The sequence below is a fragment of the Siniperca chuatsi genome, linkage group LG13 (genome assembly GCF_020085105.1).
Source record: "Siniperca chuatsi isolate FFG_IHB_CAS linkage group LG13, ASM2008510v1, whole genome shotgun sequence".
In the NCBI taxonomy this organism is placed as follows: Eukaryota; Metazoa; Chordata; class Actinopteri; order Centrarchiformes; family Sinipercidae; genus Siniperca; species Siniperca chuatsi.
The window spans coordinates 5,379,198-5,401,442 of NC_058054.1; the positions used below are offsets into that span (position 1 = coordinate 5,379,198).

Genomic DNA, 22,245 nt, shown 5'->3' on the forward strand with positions numbered 1-22,245 from the left:
TTACGCAGAATCACATACAGTCACATTTACAGAAAATGTTTAAATGTCAAAATTTCAATTAAATTCTCATCCCTTAGAGATGTGTCTTTCTTTTAGGGATGTAAGTTTTAGTATCTGGTAGTATCTGGCCCACATTCAGCCCAGGTCAAGAGAAGGGTTGCCAAGCCAGGTTGGATGGCATGTGTTGATAATTTTTAGATCAACTGCCAAAACAGTTTTGACTCATGTCGCTGTGCTGATCCAAAAGTTGTATCAGCAATCAGTTTGTCAGGCTTTGTGATTGTGTATTTAAGACAATAGATGTTTATATTGCCTGTGATATTGGAGCCAATCATATAAGTAGCACTTTTAGAATTCAAAAAAATAGTTTTATTTATCTGTAACATAGCTTATTAAGTTGTAGATGTATGTATAAGCAAATAAAGAATGCAGCTAAAAGGCTGTAGGATGTGAAAGTTCTCATATGAACTCCACTACTGAAATGGTTCTACTTTTTCGTCGACTTGTGGTTCCCCCTCTCTTTCTCGCTTTATCATACTGTATCCATCTTCTTTGTCATATTAACAGAAAATAAATTGTACAGGAGACAGATAAAAGGTTGTTGACATGAAATAAACCTCCTCTTACTGTAATCTGTAATTCCTGCAAGCCATCAGACAGACTCTCGACTGGCCGCAACGCCACTCCTGGAATGAAATGTTTAGCACCCAAATTACAGCCTACTATTCATACGAGCTCTGGCTGTGCTGTTTGTTGGATGCTTTTGTCTGACGCACTCAACAAAACCTTAACTAAAGGAAAGATGAAGCTTTCAAACGGAAATTGGGTGTTGTAAGAGCAAACAATAGTACATGTAGGGCACAACAAAGAAATACAGACTGAAATACAGACTAGAACATGAAAAATAAAGGTTTAAAAGGTGTGGGGGAAAATCACAGTACGATTTACTCTATGCACCAGACCTTAACATTTATTCATTCATCGACTCACTTGCTGATTGATTTGTTTCTTCACTCGGTCACTCAGGCTTGTCCCCTGTCCCTTCACAGCATCTCAGAGGTCCCATATGGACTTTTTGTTTTAACCTTTATTTATTCAGGGAAGTTTCACTGAGAGGAAGCCTCTCTTTTGCAGGAACGCCCTGATCACATTTGCACAGTTACACACATTCAAACCTGGAAGCTGCCCAGTGCAACCACAGTATGATCTGCTGGCCACTGAGCAGCTCCACTGGAGCGGCTGGGGTTAAGGGCCTTGCTCAAGGGCACCTCAGTGGTGGTAGGCAAGCGCTGCTTTTTCACTCTCCTGCCAATCCAGGGATTGAACCGACGACCTCCCGGTCATAAGCTGGCTATCCATTACCTTCCTGTATACAATATTTTGCCTTAATAACACCCCAAAAATACCCTAATATGTAAAATCACAAGTCTGTACCTGAATTGAGTTAATTCGATTCACTCACTAAAATCTCTCAAACCGCCATAATCCATATAAGAGAAAAGAGGATCTGAGTTTATCTGAGTCGCCTTCAGGTATCACCGTGCGTTCACAGTTATGCTTTACGAGCACCAGGAGTGATTTGCCGCCCGTGTTTCACCTCTCAGGCATCATAGAGGTTGCCCTATCTTATTGTTGGAGGTTGTTAAGGGTGTATGCAGCCTGGGAGGAAGACTGCAGGAACTGCTCAGGGCTAAAAAACCACCTCCTCTGCATGTTTTTCCGGTGAAAAAAAATCAAAACACAGTTCATATTTTCCTGAGGAACCATCAATCAACGATAAGGCACTTAAAGCAGGTTTGGTAGTTAAGACGGAAATACACAATATTTATCATCAAGTATTTTAAGTAGGGTTAGTGCATTAATAATGTAACAATATAATTTCTATTTTTTGTTAGACCTCCATTATAATTATAAGCACAAAAACCCTTTTTATCTTCATCGTGCTCCCCCACTTCTGAAACAAAGCCTACACCCTAGTAGATAACTGTGAATGCATTATAGTCATTTTAGCCATTAATGTCACTTTGTAAACTGATAAATAAAGTTCTTTTTAACCATTAATCTGAACCATTTTCACTACCTTTATATCTAAAAGTGAAACTGCTGCTCTCACAGCCAGTCTGGTTGTTCAGAATAAACAGAATAGTAGCAATGGCCACGATGACTGAAAAAAAAGAGGAAAAGAGCGCCACCTACAGACACTCAAACTTCACAAGATAATGTAAAGAAAGCATTGCAGTACTGCTTTGTTTGATTGACAGGTGGTGTCTGAGCAAAACGAGTGCTTGTTATGAAAGACAGAGACAAGATCAAAAATCAGAATGTCACAGATTATAGAAAAACATTAAAAATGGGAACAGATTTTTTATTTGTTCTGTCCTGAAAATATTAGATCCCACCAGTCTCAGTCTCTTCTTGGCAATTTGAGTGATTTTGATCCTCAAGAGGAAATTCGTGTCATTGCTTTCAAGACCCGACATCCTCTCCTCGGCTGGCCCCGTTGGTGCGACATCCTCCGCTATGTGTTCCAGATGGCAGGGCGGAGGACGAGGTTAGCCATCAGACTCCTGCTGATTTACTGCAGACGGAGATCTAGATACTCCTCCATCCCTTCACCCTGCCTCTTTGCTCTGTTTCCTGTGTCTTTTTATAAAACCTCTTCAAAAGACGAGGCAGGAAGGCTCAGTGAGGCCCTGGCTGGTACATGCATTTATACACGCCTTGGCTCACATATGGACACACTTTATATACTGTATTATGCTCATGCATAAACATGAGTGCATATCTATAGTGGGAGACTGGCCTGTTGGTTATCTGACCTAAGCATAAAAAGCAATCCTGGAAAAGGGAAACCTGTGTTTTATATAACACATGAACCTGTACTACACAGAATATTGAGAAAAACATAGGGGAGCACATTTAGAGTAAGAGCAAACTGTAGAAATCTCAAATTGTAATTGTTGTTAATTCAAGCAAATATATCCAGGTTCAATTTGGAGCTCCATTTAAACCCAAGTAAATATTAATGCATTATTCATTTAATTTACAGTTGCAAAGTGGGAGGAGTTATTTCGGGCGTCCCTGGTTCCAAAAATAAAAGTCCCATTAATTTTTCCCATAGACGATGTTACCTGACTCACAGTTGGACTCTTTTACGGCTTGGATCAGCATGAAACTCTCTTGGTTAAATGATCAAGATTAAGTCAAGTCAAGTCAATTAAATTTTATTTATATAGCCCAATATCACAAATTTGCCTCTTTACAATCTGTACAGCATACGACACCCTCGATTCGGAAGAGGAAAAACTCCCCATTAAGAACTTAAGAAATATCTGGTTCTTTGATAAATAGTCGAAGGTACAAACATGTGTACATAAAACCTTGGATGTAGACGTTAACTACGATTCCCGAAGCGCGTTTCGGCAAGAAACATCCCGGGTTTATAATTCTGTGATGTGGACCGCTGGGGGCAGGTGGACGACACAAACAGACGTAAAAAAAAAAAGAAGAAGCTAAACCTTAAAAATAGAATAAAACAACATATTGCATAAAGTTAAAATGTTCAAAGGAGCATTAAAAAAACAAACTTCCTGCACAAGACAGTAGAGTACAGCACACACCCACCAATAAATAATGCAACAATAAAAAAAACTGTATTTATAGTTAGCATTTAGCATTGACCTGGGAGAGTCCATAATTTTTAGTGCCACTATCTTTCCTTGCCTGTTTTTTTTTTTTAACAAAATGCCAAAAACTGCTGCAGTTTTCCATTTTCTCACCAAAGGTAAATGCTAAAGACTTGGCGATCTGCTCACGTGTTAGCATGCACCACAGCAGTTCTACTCAGGCAAAGAGAACAACTTCTGTGCATTTTTTGTTCCCATACAGACTCAAATCTTGGTGTATTCTTTAAACTTCTGCCTTTTGTACACACTCAGTCACATTCTAGCTACCCCCGTAATGCCACACTGCATCCTGTGATAAATCAGGCAAAAGGAAACCTCAGCAGTTCGGACAGGCAGGAGTGCTTTTGGTGTTTGGTGTCCCACCACTTGGCTCCCACTGTGACAGAAACCATTTTCATCTGTGCTGTGTCCATGTCGGACATATGAAAGGATGTCCTCCGGTTCTGATTTCCTCTCTTTTGCCTTTGTTTCATCTTTTCATTTAGTTTCAGCTTCTTATCAAACTGACCAATGCTTGATCAGAAGCAGATTTACATTAGAACATTAAACGTTATTGTTTGCTCTATTCTTGTTCGGCAAATACAATACAATACAGTATAATGAGTGCTGCAGAGTTTGCCAACTTTATTTTAGGCCCTCTATTCTTCCTTTTAAATATCCGAATCATACAGTTAATTCAATGTTAAACCCTTTGTAAGAAATTTGGGATTCGTCTTTCGTCATTCTTGCATTTGTCAAACACTGGTTATCGCAATTAAAGTACGATCAGGCCCGTGACATGTCTCTCTGTTTTCTGCCTCAGATATTCACTGGGAATCAGAACCATGACACCCCAGAGCTGAGGTCACTGGGTCCCCTCCTGACCCGCTTTGTCAGGATCTACCCAGAGAGAGCCACCAACGAGGGCCTGGGCCTCCGACTGGAGCTGCTGGGCTGCGAACTAGACGGTGAGTTCCATTTACCAACAGAGTGTCTGCAATGACTCAATATGAAATGTGTTATATCTCCTGAACGGTGCATTATATATTCCAGGATTCTTGTAATGTCTGTAATTTAAGTACTCAACTGAAATGTAAATGTATGATTGTAAGTATTTGCATTATTTGCATTAACATTTTCTGACATCTAACTTATCTAAAATCATAATAATATGAAGAGCAACTTAAAGTGAATTCACAGGCCTACTTTATGTATCGCCAACATTACACACAAACAATAACAAGTAGAGCGAGTATAAACTGTCATCCCCAAGGCAAGTTATCTAAAGTTATCTTACATTTTAATATTAGAATATTACATGGAGGTTGATATTAAGCGGAACGCTCCTATGGTTTCTGGCTTTGGCAGAGTTGTTCTGGGTTGAGAATAGTGCTCAGCTCAAGGATGCAGTTACTGCGGCTGCATATGAGTTTTTCTGTTTCAGTCAGTCTTTAGGTTAGTTTGAGCATCTTCACTCTAAGAAACTTAAAATTAACTTAACTTAAAATTGCAGATTTTTTCCATGTTGGCCATGAACAGGGAATAACAATTGTATAATATTTAATTTTCTATTATGTCACAATAGCACGAGAGTAGACCTTAGACCTAATCTAAGCATAAAAGTTTAAGCACCGGTCAACACCTTACACCACATTATTTAAACTAAAGTCCAAATCTTGACTAGCACATCGCAAGGCCAGACATTGTATCTAATGCTTAAACCAGTGTACTAATTAGTCAGTTTTACAAAATACATAAATTATACGAAAATAAATTTATGGCATATATGGTGAGACAGACTGGCAGCTTCTGATGAACATCTAAACACCAGGGTCTAGTGTTTTCTATATAAGCTTATAAACCGATACCGTCAACGTACACGTTGTCATGGGTTGATACACATTGCCACTGTTCAATTTCCCCAACATCAAAGCACATTCACGCTCCAGAAAAGCTCCTGTTTCATCACATTCACTCCCCAGTTTGGATCATCTCAGCTACTCGACCATAACTACTTCTTCTGTCTAAACTTTCCATTGCGAGCTGCAGATGGCAAATAATGCAACGCTACATAGACAGTGTGTATTGCCCTTTAGGATCAAGTGGCCGGTAGAAGAGGTTTAAACATGTTTGTACACTTTCTTTTGGTGTTTCAGTGTGGATGCCAAAATGTTAGGACAACATCAGTGCAGAAGGAAAATGTTCAACATGTAAACAGCACCTTCAGATACATTTGTATCATTAAACAGTGAACTGCTTACACTTCAGGCTGCTTATCTGCAGTTTAATGAGAGAGTAAGAGAGTAGGGAGAGCAAGCACTTGAAAGGCTGACGCATGCCATGGCAGGCTACTATCTCTACTGCAGCAGTCGTCAGAGCTGTGTGTGTGTGTGTGTGTGTGTGTGTGTGTGTGTGTGTGTGTGTGTGTGTGTGTGTGTGTGTGTGTGTATGTGTGTGTAAGAGAGAAAGGGGGGCTCAACCTCCCACAGTAGGTGAGGGAGGAACAGATGAAGGGACGAGGGAGGCTCTCTGGAGTATCTGGTTGCCCTGTAGGGAGATTAAGGATCAGCCAAAGCAGGCAAGATCGCAGAGTAGACGATGAGAGACGTGTGTGTGTGTGTGTGTGTGTGTGTGTGTGTGTGTGTGTGTGTGTGAGAGAGAGAGAGAGAGAGAGAGAGAGAAGCAGAGAAGTAGAGAAGAGGATGGAATAAGGAGATACAAGAAGATGAGAAAGATGAGAGGTGTAATGGAGACAGGAGATAAACTTCAACTTTGAGAGATACATGTGATCTAAAAATGTCTTGGGCCTGTTAATTAACCGCTAAGAACCCCTGAAAACCAGGAAGAACCAAAATCTTCTTCAAAGGTTTTCTGGGTGGGTCTCAAAAATTCAAAAGTTCTCAGCCTCCATTTGTTTTTCTATTTATCTATAATGTAAAGTTTATTTGAAAGCTGAAATGTTGAAAGGTGAGAAGCATAGAATGTGACAGTAGACAGGCAGCTAATGTACTGCACAGCTGCTGGCATGGAAGTATTAGCTTTAAATATATAAACAAAATGTAACCCTGCACCTCCTCTAAAGTAAAAGTAAAAGTAAACCAGTCCACATGCAAAATAAAAGATCTTAGTTATCCAAAAGAAAAACATAAGAAAAGGTCCTTAAACACTCTTTACATCATTAAACAAACTAACTGAAATAAAAAACTCACAAATTTGAACTTGTTTAAAAAAAACGTGTTTCAGTCCTCACTATGTAGCAAGTACACACACACTTGTGTGTGTGTACTTGCATATGGTGAGGGGGTGAAACAAATATTAGAGGAAAAGGGGGATGAAACCGGGACCGGATGAAAATAGTTTTACTTTAGGAGAGAACAAAGACAACACACACACACACACACACACACACACACACACACATTGTCACAGGAGACATAACATAGACGCTTTAATCTGACTGCTAAGAGCACGTACACACACATATGTACACACTCAAATGGATGCAAACCACGTGTGTACAGATGCATAGAGACACACAGACACTTAAAGATACCGACAAACCCACACACATCTTCCCACACACTGAAACACACACGTTAGTAATTGTGTATCAATTATCCAAATCACAGCCTTACACATCGATGCTCACTGAGGCAGTTTATCTCTTCATTAATGTACATAATGATAAAGCTTTGACCTCAAGGGCTCTTAACAGCTAAACAAACTGATTTCATACTATTAAATAGTTAAGATGTACTACATATATTAAAAGCTTTTTAATGTACGGCGCTAGATGTAAGATCACTTAACTAGCAGTTCATTTGGATTTACTGAACAACTCTAAAAGCCACGTTGTGTGAATAAGTCTCTTCCTGTTTCCAACAAAGACATCAAGATGCCAACTGAAGCTCACAAAAACACAAGAGAAAATAACAAGCTGACAACACGCCTGCAGATCAGTTTCAGCAGTGTAATCCTGCTTCAAGCTTTGAGTTAAATCACCTACTTACATCCACGCTGTTGTGAGAGCAAACCTCGATCCCACTCAAAACGCTGCAAACGCGTTTCCTTACAAAGTTTAATTACATGCAGACCATCTGTGATTTTTACATAGCCTACATATGCAAATTCAAGTTCAATTTGCTTCATTTCCATAAAAACACATCACCAGACGTCAACTGTATGGTAGAATTTAACAAGATACCAGAGTTTCTGTCATTATCACTCTGATCCTTGATGAGAAACAAGAGTGCCGGCTCTTCAGTCGTCAGAAAAATCGAGACACTTGAGTTTTGCAGGATTGTCATTGAGAGTGTCTGCCATTCAACCTAATATCTCTTTCCCCAAATGAGTCACAGTTCTCTTGCATAAATAACGAAAAGCCAAATCTCTTATTAAGCTTTAGATGTTATTACAATGCATGGATGCCCTTAAATTTGGCTAAATCTACCTCTGTTTGTTTTTGTACACGTCGTGCTGTGGTGATACACGATCCCCCTCTCCCTTTAATTTCAGTGCTGCTTAGATGCCCTGTCTCACCTTTCTTCCAATCTGGTGAACATCAGTTTCATTAGATCTTGCCCACGTCCCTGTTTTTTTAGCATTTTTAGTATCTTTAAGGAATTACTTCCTGGTTTCAAGATTTATATGTCATATAAGTGCCATATATTGGCCTGTTAAGACCAAAAAGCCCCAGGAAGTTAGGATCAGAAGTCCCCTTTTGCACTGCCCTGTTTGCATTTCCACCACATAGGAGCTGTAAAGATTAGGTTAATTATATTGATAATGTATTCAAAAGCAAGAACTGTGTTTGAGACTCTTTTTTTGTTTGTTTGTTTTTGTTTTGTTTTTGCATGCAATGAGCAACAACACCTTGTCCACTGAAAAACTCCTCAGCTCCTTGTTATTTTTGACTACATTTTTAGATTGGATTAGATTCAACTTTATTGTCATTACAAATGTACAAGTACAAGGCAACAAAATGCAGTTAGGAGCCCCATCAAATAAATCGGGAAATAAAAGTTCCTTTTGCTCATTCCTGTTTGCATTTTGTACGTAAACGTTAACAGTTAGCAAATGAAGTCAAGTTGGGGTTTTTTCTTTCTTTCTTTCTTTCTTTATTTTAAATGCTGCAAACTCTGCACTTATAGTTCCTTATAGGCCAACGGAACATAGTATGTCTCCACTTTCCTTGTTGATCTTTCTTTCTTTTTAATTGACTGAAGAACTGTGCGATAAATCTAATGTGCTGTGTAGTGTATCTGTGCAAGTAGCAAATGGCAAATACAATACAGTCTTTTATCCATCTCCCTATTCAGACATTACAACTACAGCACCTCCCACCACGCCCATTGCCTCTACACTTCCTATGACCACGTTTGGAGCGACCACCACAGCGCCGATCACCATCCCCGGCACGACCCTGGCTCCAGACTGTGAGGAAGGACTACAGGACTGTGCCGGTGAGACCGAGGCACTCGATGACTACTACACAGTGTCGGGTAAACCACCAAAACTCTGTTCCTTTTACTATGTTTCTACCCTCCTTCGTGTCTGTATGTATGATTTTATTTTTCTAGCACTCCCCAAAACTCAGTTGCAATGTTGCAGAGGCAAAACAATAAAAGGTAAAAATGCTAAATGTGAATAAACATTTTAAAAAACAACACATTTTGCATTTGAATAATTTGTGTAAGGCTGCTTGTAGAGTCTGTTTTAAGTGATGTGAAGTTAAACACTCTTGCATGCTTTCTTCTTTTTCATCCTGTAGCAGTCATCTCTTCTATGATGGTATATCTTGATTTTGACAGAAGGGAAACTCGATGGACTACGAACTAAAACATTCTCCCTTTCTGTTTAACTTTAATTTTCCGTTGCATTTTTAAGTAGAGCAGAAGGTAAACTGCCCCATCCACGTTTAAAATTCTCTTTTATCTTCCCTTTTACTGTCATACGTGATCAAATCCATTATCCCTATTTTCTTAACTGTGAGAACTGGACTGTGAAAGTAAAGATCTCTCTGAAGAACATTCATATCCAAAAACAAAAATTGCATCCTTTGGATTTTTTGAATTTTTAATATTTTCTGCAGTGCAACCTAACCTGAAAATCTGGTATTGATTTCTCGTAAACTGAGGTGTGTTGAGTATGTGTTGGCATCTGTGTGGATGGGACCATACCACCTGACCTTTGACTCCACTCTGACTGTCCCATCTGTCTATAGCAGGAGGCCCCACAGCGGCCGACCCCATCATCGACTTACCAGGTGAGGACGATGCCACAATCTGCTTCCATGTTTACTGTTCTCATCTTTCATTTTTTCCTCTCTTCTCCTCATCTGATCTACTCACCTTTTGTCCTCCTTTTTTATTTTCTTGTCTTCATCTTTTCTATTTTCTCCTCTTTTCTCTTTCTCTACCTGTCATCCTGTCTTACATCCTCTCTTCTCTTGTCTAAACTGTACAGTAACTTTAAAGTGGAAGTGAAGCATTTTACAGGCAGATGTACAAAGAAATGTGCGAGTTTAGGGTTGCCAGATCAGTTTATTAATTCAGCCAATGGTCCCATCATTCAGTGTCACCAAGAGTACTGACCACAGTTACAGAGAACAATGAAACTGACTATAGTGGGAGTAGATGGCTTTTTCATTGTCCCAGTTCACAAATGAGACTTTAGCCCAACACTGCTCAGCCCAGACACAACTGGACTGCAGAGAGAATTGTTGAAAGAGTTGCTCTAAAATGCATCTGCATTGTTTTTGATCATGTTTTTTAATCGATCATGCTACTAATGCCAACTGAAATGAACTACAAGGGAAAGACAGAAGGAAAACAGAGAATCAGACAAGAAAGATAAAAAATATGCTGAGAGACAGAGAAAGAGGGCAGGAAAAAGCCATTCAGAAAAAGATGTGAAGAGGAAGAAACTAAAAACAGTAAAACACAAATCTCTTGTTCTTGCAGTTAAAGAAATACAACTCATGCAGTTTGTCAAAAGACAAATGGTTATTTGTGATATAATGGTTATTTTATTTACCTCATGTTCTACATTGCAGTGGCTCATGCTCATGTGAGACTCTGACTGAACGTTTGGCTTGTGACCTCTTAAACAGAAGCAGTATCCGCCTGCAACTCCTTTTCACAGGTTATGGCCTTTGGTTGTGTGCATGAGTTGTGAGCAGTTCAGCTAAAGAGTGTTTTGTCTTTCTCAGATTGCTTAATTTTAAGGATTTTTTAAGGCCTAAAGAGATGAAGATATCCACTATTTCACAAGAAGAAAGCAAGAAAATGATTGAAAAGTCAATAAAATTAAACATAATTCATGTAGAAGAAGTATATTTTTCTTTCTTAGTCCTTTAATCATCTTGTGACCCCTTCAGATTTATCTTCAACCCAAAGTTTGGGAGCCACCACATTATAGTGATAAGGAACAAGCTGAGGTTTAAACTGCATTCTATGAAAGTGGATTCAGCAGCAGAAGGAAAACTGGGAGACATGGTGCCATTAGACATGTTCCCAAAAGCCACCCATAAAAACATGACATTTTTGACCAATTGAGGATGTTGGTGTATTGAGAGACATTGAGGTTGGTGAGCCTGCATACACTCCACATTTAAAGCCAAATGCAGTGCTTAGTCTTTTTTTTCCCCTAGCTTTATTTTCTGCATGAACATCTCAGCACCGAGTCACAGTTTATCATCCCTTGTGAATGCACCAAATTCAATTCATTTGGAATAAACCGCCAACCGAAGAAGGAGAGGGATGAATCGGCAGAAAGGTAGCAAAATAGTAGCAGTGAATAGAGATGAACAGAAAGAAGGAGGGTGAGAAGGATGCAGAGGTGGAGGCAAAAAAGAGAAAGGGAGAGTGAAGGTAAAAGAGAGGACTGGAGTGAGGTATAGTGAGGGCTGGAGAGAGAGAATAAAAGCCTCTTGGGTCTCAATTAGCCGAGTCGAAGCATCGCGGGAAGACAGCTCGGGGTTGGAGGGGGGGGGTTACCAGCTCCACGGTCATCTCTGCATCCTATTAGCCTCTCAGAAACAACATGTCCAGTGTTCAGAGATTTCTGCATTCACTTGGATGCTGTGGTGAACCGCTGCCGCCAGTCGACTGCTGGCACAGGCAGAAAGGGAGGGAATGGTTGGGGGTTTTTCAGGGGGCCACATCCGCATGTTGGTGGCTCCACGCCTTTCACTGTGGAAGGTCCTCTGTCTCTCTCTCTCTTGATGTCCTGATCCCAAACATATGTACGTGTTGGCGCTGTTTTCTATCAGTGGTGACATCTTAGTTCCTGTGTTCCACTAAGCTGTGGAGGAAAGTATACGACGTGTACAATTACAACTGTCTCTGTTATTCTCACCCCGTTCCATCTGCACAAGCCTTTTGTTTGGTGCGATATGTTTTCCACAAGCTATACAATTTTTTTTACTGTGTGTACGATACAGCAGGAACAGTTTTCTAATATTGATGTTACTTGCAGACTTGCAGTTTCTTCTTCAGGCTGTCTCCTCTCCCCTTCTAAAATGAAGCCAATTTAGAGGGTGAAAATAGTACGTGAACATAGTTTTCAGCCTGTACAACAGAGAATTGGTTGCCTTTTAAGAACTGAGTCCAGCAGCTAATACTTCTAGGAACATTTGATTGGCTTTCTGGATAGTTTTACAGGAACAGACAAAGGCTGATTAAGAGTTCAGTACGCTCTAAACAAATTAGTTTGTACGTGTTGTCCGACCACGTCCAAAGGCAAGTGTGTTGCTGTTCCAAATGGCCACACTCGAAGGCGGGACGAAAAGTCTGCCATCATAGCCTCCTCCTGGCTGCATCACACTGCCTCCTTGATCTCTCACCAAGTTTTTGTAATCTTGGTGCAATCAATAATACAGATGAGTATAACGGTGCACACTTTCACTTTCTCCCCTCGGAGAACTAACAGAACAACAAATAAATATTTGTAGCTTCCCGTTGTGAGGAATTGTAGCTCTTCTCATCCCATATTATTATAAGCTGAATCACTCTGGGTTTTTAAATGTTGTTCAGACAAAATAAGCACCTGGAAGACAACACTTTGGGCTCTGGCATCTTGCGAAGGGTATTTGTCCTTTTTTCTGCTATTATATAGATCAAACAATGAATCTACTATTTGAAAAAAACAATAGATATATTAATTGATAATGAACATAATCATAATAAAGTAAAAAAGTTTGGAAGATCTGGGCTATGTATACCACAGCTTTGATCCTTATTCTCCTGGAAGTTCAGCTCATGTACACAACCATGAAACATCTTAACTGAAACCTCCTTTATCAACAAACTCACATCCAACTGCTCCTTTCTCTTTGCTGCAGCGTACGTGTGGTTCGCCTGTAACTTTGACTTCTCGTCGCTCTGCGGCTGGACCAGAGAGGCCGGGACGGGGGCTGAGTGGCTCACCCAGACCAACGGGGCTCCTGCCGTCCACAGAGGACCGATCCTCGACCACACAGGTAGGAGATGTGTGTTCACCTTTGTGTTCGAGGGTTTTTTTCAACCAGCACCACTCGGCAGATGCTTTGGGAGAGCACTGTGTGGCTCTCCATGTTACTACGCAGCTGTTGAAAGCCTGTCTGAACCTCTTTTGTTAGATGTTGGAATATTTTTAACTGTACGCTTTAAATACCACGCTACAGTCTGTGCCGCTGGAAATTCACAGCAGTGCCTCTTTTTTTTTAGAGGAAAAGATGCATACAATGTAATGAGAAATTCCCGTTGGACACATAACCTTATTCCTACTGTGAAGAACAAAGAGTTTGTGAAAATGGAAAACTATCATGAACTGGTGTTGTTATGCTCAGCCTGGATCCTGCTCAGTTGGTTATGCATTTTGAGACAGACCAAAGACCACAGGCCGATAATGCCATAAGTGGGTCCATATTGATGGGAACTTCTCCAGCCATAAACAGGTGACATTAATTCAGTCTGGGCTAGTTACCAGTGTAAATAAAAGTAAATAGAGCCAGAATATTTTCTGACATGAGCATGTTTTCCAGGACAAACTGAGACAAGATTAAAATCAAGTACATCCTTGGATAATAATGAGACATCCCTTCCAAAAATAGTTCAGACTGTTGTTGTTTGGATGGTTCTTTTTAAGTTTTTAAGAATATAGATTTATGTGTTTTTATCTATGGATTTTTGTGGGTATTTATTTTCTGTGTTGTGGTAATCAGCGTTGGTTGATTAGAAAGGGAGCACTCTAATTTCCATGTTTTTTATGGAAGAATAAGTTGATCCTTTGACTGAACTTAGTGCACGACATTGTCTTGACATTTTTTTCTGTATTTAGCTACAAAAAACTCATTGGCGTGTCCTGGTCAAGAAAGGCAGCAATAACAAAGAGTTACAGACAAACAACATATGACAGATAACACAAAGTATGCAAGAAAAGCTCAATTAAACAGAAATGCGATAAAATCATGAATACGATCATAAAAATGACCTAAATGGCACCTTAAAACACCCAAGAGCTGTCTAAATCCAATAAGAAATCCAAAACAAGAAGTTAATAATGTTAACACATCACGATTCCAAAACATCCCTAAAAATCAGCAGCACTGTGAAGAAATGCAATGAAACAGAACTCTATTCATAGCTGTCTATAAATATAATGTATAGTCAGCACCACTGAATAGAACGGAGCAGAACTTGCAGATGCTTTGAGCCTTAAAACACTTGAATGAATGGATGGCCTTGAAAAACTTGACTTTTTAAAGAATACAGCACTCAAATTTATCAGTGTGCCTCAGCTCTCTGTCCTTCTCTCCATTCAAACCTCCTGTGATGGATGTTTTTGTGGAGACAGCAGCAGCTCTAAAATGAATGGTTTCACCTTGATTTCTTGACTTAACCAGATCACAAGTAAAAAAAATGAACCCTTTGTGTTGTCAAGTCATTTCTTCTCCTGAAGCATGCCGATATTGAGTCCTTGTCAAAAACCCTGCAACAATTCCTTGAATGCCTTGTCTTTGAGGAGTGCGTGAAGCTTTAAGCAATCAATTGAATGCAATAAAGTGAATGCATAATGAACACTAGAGAGTTTTGGAAACCTTTCATTGTCACAATTGACCGTCATAATGTACAGAAAATAAATTTGGCCTACTGACCGTATTTTTACATTCTTTAAGGTCTTATTTTGAAAAGATGGTAAAATTTAGTATTTTAAAGAGTCAAAATATCTGCAGCAATGTGTCTACACGCTGTCAGGAGGCCTTCAATGCAGCACACAGCCACTTCTTAACTTGTCTTTTACTGCCCCCTGCAGGCAGACCAGGGAACTTCATCTACATGCAGCTGAGTGATACAGACACACCAAGTAAAATCGGCGAAGATGATGATGAAGAGGAGAAGGTGGCGAGCTTGGTCAGCCTGCCCATCACCGCACCAGACGCCGACCTGTGCATGTCCTTCTGGTATCACATGTTCGGTGAACACGCGGGAGCGCTTCACATCAAGCAGAGGAAGGAGGCGGAGGGGGGGCACGTCCTGTGGACGGTCAGCGGTCACCAGGGCAGCCGGTGGAGGGAGGGACGGGTTTTACTGTCACACTCGAGTGTCTCATATCAGGTAATACAGAGTCCAGGATATGTTAAAAATGCTTCACTTTAAAATTATGAGTGTTTATCATGTAACTGCAACATAAGCGGTTTGAATCTTGTTTGTCATTGTCATTTTTTGTCCTTTTATGGGATAAAAATTACTCTTTAAAGTTTCTTGTTATTTTTAGATCCTGTCTTATCCATTTGGACAGTTGTGTTGGTGTGCTGTTATCTAACCTAAATCTGACATAAACAACTTCCACAGGAATTAATGAAAGAGAAAATCGTAATAAAAATAGAAAAAGCACTGAGTAGGGACAGTGAGGTTACAGTCACCTTGCAGAGAGAAGGTGTTGGCTGGACTTTGGGTGCTCCGGTTTCCTCCAACAGTCGAAAAACATACAAGTTAGTTGCAACTACAAAAACGGAAACTCGAATTTGCCCTGTGTTCCCTGCCTCTAGCACAATGCATGCTGGGATAGGCTCCAGCCTCCTGGACCCTGAACAGGATTAGCTTGTATAGATAATGCATGGATGGACAAAAAGTAATGATAAATCCTCACCCATTTTTGTATCAGTCCATGTCCTGATGCAAGTTAAGCTTTACTTAGTTTGGTTTTTCTTCCTGTGACAAAAAGCATAAATAGAACTATGAAGATTGAACACATAAAACAGTGATTCCCAACCTCTTTGGCTTGTAACCCCTTAAAGTAGTGTCTACATGCGATTTTTAAATATTTTATGGGGAATTTTACACTTTTATTAAAGTTACTGATGAGACAGATGTGGAATTCTGTTGAGGAGATAAGGTTTTCTGAGTCAGTAACATCTTTTAAATCTCTTCTTAATTCATATTTTTATCAAAGAGCTTATCCTGATTTTGCTTGAGCTTTTCGTTTTCTTTGAATTGTCTTTTTATTTCTTTCGATTTTTCTAATTTCCTGTTTCTTTTTTTATTTTTATTTTCTGCCTTGCCACTTTGTAAATTGGGTTTTGAAAAGTGCTCTATAAATAAAGATTATTATTATTATTCTTATTATTATTATTATGACATGCAGCAAAAGTCAGGAGTCAAACCAGGGATGTTGCAGTTCATGGTCGGCTACATGCAACAGTTTAACCAAATGAAGTGATTTTCTTTTCTTATCTTGTTTCATTTTAATACATTTTAGAGGTCAGAGGAAGTAAAGCTATTAAAATTGCAAGAAATGCAATAATTATGGAAAAATTAACAGAATTTTGTGTACCAAAAATGTAGTGTCTGAGCATGTAGCATCTTAGCTATCAGAATGACTCCTTAGCTGTGTATCTATCTATCCGCATGTGACTGACCCTGTGGTGTTATTTGCAGGTGGTTGTGGAGGGCGTCGCAGACAGACGCAGTGCAGGTCACATAGCTGTGGACAACATCCAGATCATTGATGGACTCGATGCTGAGGACTGCAAGGGTGTGTATTGTATTGTTATTACTCACTTAGTTTACCAGATGTGTAGCGTTATACTGTTATACTATCCAGTGATGAAATCATTCTCAGGGCAGGAGATGAATTCTCAAATGAGTCTTTTTGGTTTCACAGTTCATTAAGTTGCTCTTCTTTGTTTATTTGACTTCCCTTACCAGATCCCCTTAATGGTATTCTGTTCTTAGTTCTGTGTTGTGTACAGTCGCTGTGCTTTAATCTAATGGAGGCTGTTTTTTACCCCCCCTCCAGATCCAGAAGCTCCTACGTCTCCGCCAACTGAGATCTTCATCCTACGTAAGTACACCAATTTTGTCATTACCGTGTCATTATGTTCATTTTGGTTGCACATACTACTGTTTTTAGTGGACACGTCTCCAAAGACTCAGTGAAGTTGAAAAAATTACCTGGATGGTAGAAATTGCTATTGATCAGTCCTGACCACAGGTGTGTGCAAAAAAGTCAGATGAATAGTCCTCTGGATGATGAATGTGAAAAACATTAAATTGATACCAAAATAAGGGTTGAAGGATCACACTTGTGTTTTCCTTCTACGATTTTCTTTTCTCTATGTAAAAAATCGTGTCTGTCTTCTCCAAAAGTCCGAATGTTTATGTTTATGTTATGTTTGTCCTTGCAAAATCTGAGTCACGCACAATTTATGTTTTTGGACATCTTAAAGTCCATCAGTGGATTTCCATGTTTCAGGAACATATATTACTTTCTACACTATATACTTAACATTACTCCTGACCAATTTTCCAATGTGCACCATAGATTTTGTGTTGATTTCCACTTATTTCCATAAGTTTCAATACTCATTTTAACTTGCACAGACCTGAAACCAGTCCGTCACAATAAACAGTTGACCTTAACTTGTTTATTTTTCTGTAAAAGTTATAAAACCTGTTCTTTGGTGGTGTGTTTACAAAAGACTTCCAGGATTTAAGAGTCTGCGGCCAAAAAACACAGCATTCACAAGTTATAATGCGTGAAAATCAAACCCAGAAGACAAACAAGAAAGGAAAGTTTGGTCATTTCTGGAAAGGGCTGCCTTTTGTATTTTATGATCCAGAACATGCAAAACCACCAGTATGGACCTTTAAGCCTGTAATCATAAGTCATTTGAATGGAACATAACTTGCGTCCATCTTTTTCTCTCTCTCTTGCAGCGATGGACTCCCTCTCACAGGAGACCAGTGAGCTCGGCGGCCCGGGCAACATGCTGAAGACCCTGGACCCCATCCTCATCACCATCATCGCCATGTCAGCCCTGGGCGTATTCCTGGGTGCCATTTGCGGCGTCGTCCTGTACTGCGCCTGCTCGCAGGGCAGCATGACGGACAGGAACTTATCTGCCCTGGAAAACTATAACTTTGAGCTGGTGGACGGCGTGAAGCTAAAGAAGGACAAGATGAACGGACAGACTAACTATTCAGAGGCGTGAGGGGAAAAGAGAGACGGAGCTGCGATTGCTCCGCATGGACACGTGATACAGCCAATCAAGTGGGAGGAACACAGGGCTGAAGCCACCAATGGGACGGCAGGGTGGGCTGAAAGTGAGCCAATGTAATTTTTTTTCTCAGGAGCGGCAGTGGAAGGGACTGACCTGTAGGGGGCACTGTGTATAAAGAATCTGTACAGCAAAAAAAAAGAAGAAAATTAAGGATTCTATTTGTTTTTCGGCGTGTTTCGTTAATTTCATGTAATCACATGCTGGTGTTGAGACCAATTCAGATGACAGTATCGTTTGTGTGTACTTTTAATCGAAAGATAAGATTTTATTTTTTGTTTGTTTGTTTTGTTGCTTTTCTTTTTTCAGATGTCATAGTTTCACAAAAGAGCGGAATATGTGAAAATATGCTATTCTAATATCTGGCTCTTTAGCTGGCCGTGTGTGTGTGTGTGTGTGTGTGTGTGTGTGTGTGTGTCACATTCATATACATCTGCACTTAAGGTGTGTATGTGTCTAGCTGTAAGCGTGTATGTGTGTCTTACACTTATGTTTATCTGTATACATGAAGTGCAAGCATCTTTCTTTCTTTGTGTGCATGTCTGTGTACGTGTTTGTGTGTGTGTGTGTGTGTGTGTGTGTGTGTGTGTGTGTACTTGTGTGTGTGTGTGTTTGTGTGTCACATTCATATACATCTGCATTTAAGGTGTGTATGTGTCTAGCTGTAAGCGTGTATGTGTGTCTTACACTTATGTTTATCTGTATACATGAAGTGCAAGCATCTTTCTTTCTTTGTGTGCGTGTGCGTGTTTGTGTGTGTGTGTGTGTGTGTGTGTGTGTGTGTGTGTGTGTGTGTGTGTGTGTGTGTGTGGCGGGTACCATCGTGACCTGTGTCTAGTTCCGACAGTGCCTTTTTTTTTTTCCTCCAGTTTTTCTGTTGCCTTGTTTTCTGCTCTGTGTTTTTCTCATCGGCTGGCGTTCCGTCCAGGGTTCCTACACAGATGTGTGGAAAATTAAATTTTGTAGATTGTGATTATACAACTACATATTTTTAGTGTTGTAGTGTACTGTCAATATCACGTGTTGATGTAGATCTGAAGATCTTCTGGCCTTGATTACAGTCGTACTGACACCGATTAAAATGTTAAAAATCCAAGTTAAGCAGTTAACATTTAGGTTTTGGAAAGCTTTGGAAAAACTATGGAATTTCAGAATGGAAAATGTATAGGAGCCCTGAATGCCTCGTTTTCATGGCACATGACACATCCAACATACTGTACATAGGTTTTAATATATTTGAGCGCCCTTTTCTATAGAAAAAGACACCAGTGCCGCAGTATCCTTTCTATGTTGGAATCAAACTCGCCCTAATCTCCAAAATTCAGAAAATGTACAGAAAATATTAATTTCAACAAAACCTGTTGTTTGTGTTTCTTTTACAAATATGATCTGGTTGCCATTTTGTGAATTTTGTCGGTGGTTGGTTTCTTTTTGTGCTCTGGGAACAGGAAGGTTTTTACAACGATGGGAATGGCTTTGAGATTATGGAGAAATGCCTCACGGGAAGTGATGTTTTTGTACAGGGTAAAACGGACAACCTCAGTACCACTAAGATGATGACAGCACATCAAAGATGGATCATCGGGATTGAAATATTTTATATTACTGCTAACGGCTAACGTTTCTCACTGGCACACAAAATGACTGTTAAACCTTTAACCAGAAGTGTGTCCAGCAGTCTGGAAGCCATCAGAAAGACTTGAAGTGTCTCTTCGGGTCCATCAGCATCTTCAGCATCACTGAGTTGACAAGATGTGGAGGCTCTGAATGCTGGCTGTCTTGATTGAAAAACCAAGAATCAATATTTGCCGTGACAATGCTGTACTCTCCGTCAGTGTTTTCCTGTGTTGACTATCAGAGGAGAAATCTTTGAAGGATCTTTAATGGAGCAAAAGGATGTTTAACGACCCCAACAGGTGACTTCACATGTCTAAGTGTCCTGGAAATAACACACACAATTAAGTCGCATTTTCATAACAAAAATGAGTTTACTAGCTAATTAGAGCAGCAACCCAACAGAAATGCCTTGTAAAACAACAGGGCTCATTATTTTCATTTTTTTATTCTGACCTCTAAATTGGATTTTTTTTTTAAAAAAGGTAATTTGCAGTGAAAGCACTCTGTCTTTGTTTTTTGTATGTTTTTTTGCTTTTTTGTGTGGGATTCTGCTGCATTTTAGCCCCATTTTACTCATTACTCTCTATTGACAGGAGCATTTTCTTAGCTATCAACATTGCAAAAGGGCATTATTTCCTGTAATCTACAGTGATCAATGCCCTCTTAACAATTTAAGGGTCTGTGAGGACATAAAATCCTGAATGAAAATCAATTTAAACTGATTCCTTTTAAAAAAAATCTGGGTATTTTTCAATGAAAAATGAGTTTAAAACTTAAAATGACGAGCCTTATAAATACATACTTTGTTGTGTTTTAGGTTTTGTAGCTAAATGTGTTGTGATACTGGTCACTTGTTCATAGCACTGTATAGGTAGGAGGATTGAGTCTTGAAAGACAGACATTTCACCACTCACTAACTTATTGGTATCAGTGAACAACCTTGTCAACCTCCAACAGATGTTTTGTGTTCACTCTGTGATAAAATACAGCACAATTACTGAATGTCCATTTATGCTTGGCAAAACTGACAGATACTATACTTACAAAGATTAAAAAGCCATTAAGCAGGTATGATAGTTGACATATTGCCACTGGCAACTGGGAGAACAACATTTGTCCCAGTGTGGTTCTGCTGCACTGCACTGTGGAAGTTAAATCTGCCCATTTTTAATGTAGCATTATGTGGCATCGTGTGAGCTCAAAATGTGAAGTGAGACTGTTCGTCAGTAGTCAGTATAGCATCAATTCTCAATTCTTTCCTTTTAAGATGAGGCTTTAGAGACACTCTTTAAGTTTTTCAGTTTTTGTTGTAAAGGAAATCCACCTCCTCAATTGGTTCAGTTTAAATCAAATCATTGTCTGGATTCAGTTACAAGTGAGAGGACGTTTCCAATCAAATTAAGGTGCTCTGACTGTTGAGATGTTCATTATTTGCTCTTGAAAATCACACTGGTTCAATCGTTTTTGTTTTCTTAGCAAAATATCAACTACATATGTTTACAGCAGAAGAACCAGACAAGATTATGGGTATCAAAATGTAATTTCAGTCTGACAGAATGTGTTTCTAATGTTTCAGCCGGACATCAATAAAGCTCCTTCACCTTTAAACAAGAAAGGATGCTGCAGCACTAGATGTGAAAACAAATGTTGCACTGATATATTTAAAAAAAAAATCTGTGTTTATGATGTTGATTTATGAAAAGAGAGAGAAGGAAGGCGAGGACAGTGTTATTGTTGCTTCTTTTTTAACACAGTTTCAGATGAGTACAATTTACAGAGATGTTTTTCATTCTCGAAAAAGCTTATATGCATCTCTTTGAAACGTAACTTTAAATTTTATTTACTTGGTATAATATCACCTTGTGTTTTTGTCACTGATGTACGTGCCATTGTTTTAGTTTTCTTTCTTTGTATGACAAGAAAAAAAGTTTTATTTTCAATACTGCTTCTGTAATTTTTGCTGTCTCAGATCCAGAAAAAAAAACAAGAAAGGAAATAAGGAAGTAAAAAAAATGGAAAAGCAGTGAGGCCTTAAGTGACTAAAAGTATTGTTTGTACTTTGACTTTCTGGTCAGCACCCAGACTCATCCGTCTCTGTTGTCTCAGACTCTGATCATTGACTATTACATTCCAAAGAATTGGATCAAATAAATGTTTTAAGTAAAAGCTGCTCTACTGTTTCTTTACAACCTCAGAGAGAATGGTTTGTTTTAAAGGGTCAGTTCGCCCGAATTACAAACCCCTACTGGTATCTAGCAATGCAGATAGTTTGTGTTTAAGCTGCCCAGGGTTTTCATTGGATCTGCATTTTATTGAAGAAAGAGTCCCATTGAAAACAACGTGTTCTTAAGGATTACCCTGAGAAATTGAAACATGTTGTCTGATTTTAGTGACTCAAACCCTTTTAAAGATCAGGCATAA

General features: G+C 39.3%; 1 protein-coding gene across 3 annotated transcripts in view; it reads left to right on the plus strand.

Annotated features, from left to right (window-relative positions):
- Positions 1 to 21,990, plus strand: part of LOC122886584 (neuropilin-1a-like) — an 82,311-nt gene extending 60,321 nt beyond the window's left edge. Inside the window, exons 11-18 of one of the 3 annotated variants that reach the window (XM_044218959.1) lie at positions 4,489 to 4,633; positions 8,984 to 9,166; positions 9,889 to 9,930; positions 13,009 to 13,146; positions 14,961 to 15,262; positions 16,586 to 16,682; positions 16,947 to 16,991; positions 17,867 to 21,990. In XM_044218959.1, the coding sequence (XP_044074894.1) occupies positions 4,489 to 4,633; positions 8,984 to 9,166; positions 9,889 to 9,930; positions 13,009 to 13,146; positions 14,961 to 15,262; positions 16,586 to 16,682; positions 16,947 to 16,991; positions 17,867 to 18,141 (1,227 nt within the window). In that variant the 3' untranslated portion in view covers positions 18,142 to 21,990. The remainder of the gene's footprint in view (positions 1 to 4,488; positions 4,634 to 8,983; positions 9,167 to 9,888; positions 9,931 to 13,008; positions 13,147 to 14,960; positions 15,263 to 16,585; positions 16,683 to 16,946; positions 16,992 to 17,866) is intronic. The other 2 variants (XM_044218958.1, XM_044218960.1) reach the window with 2 other exon arrangements.
- Positions 21,991 to 22,245: the final 255 nt, after the last annotated feature.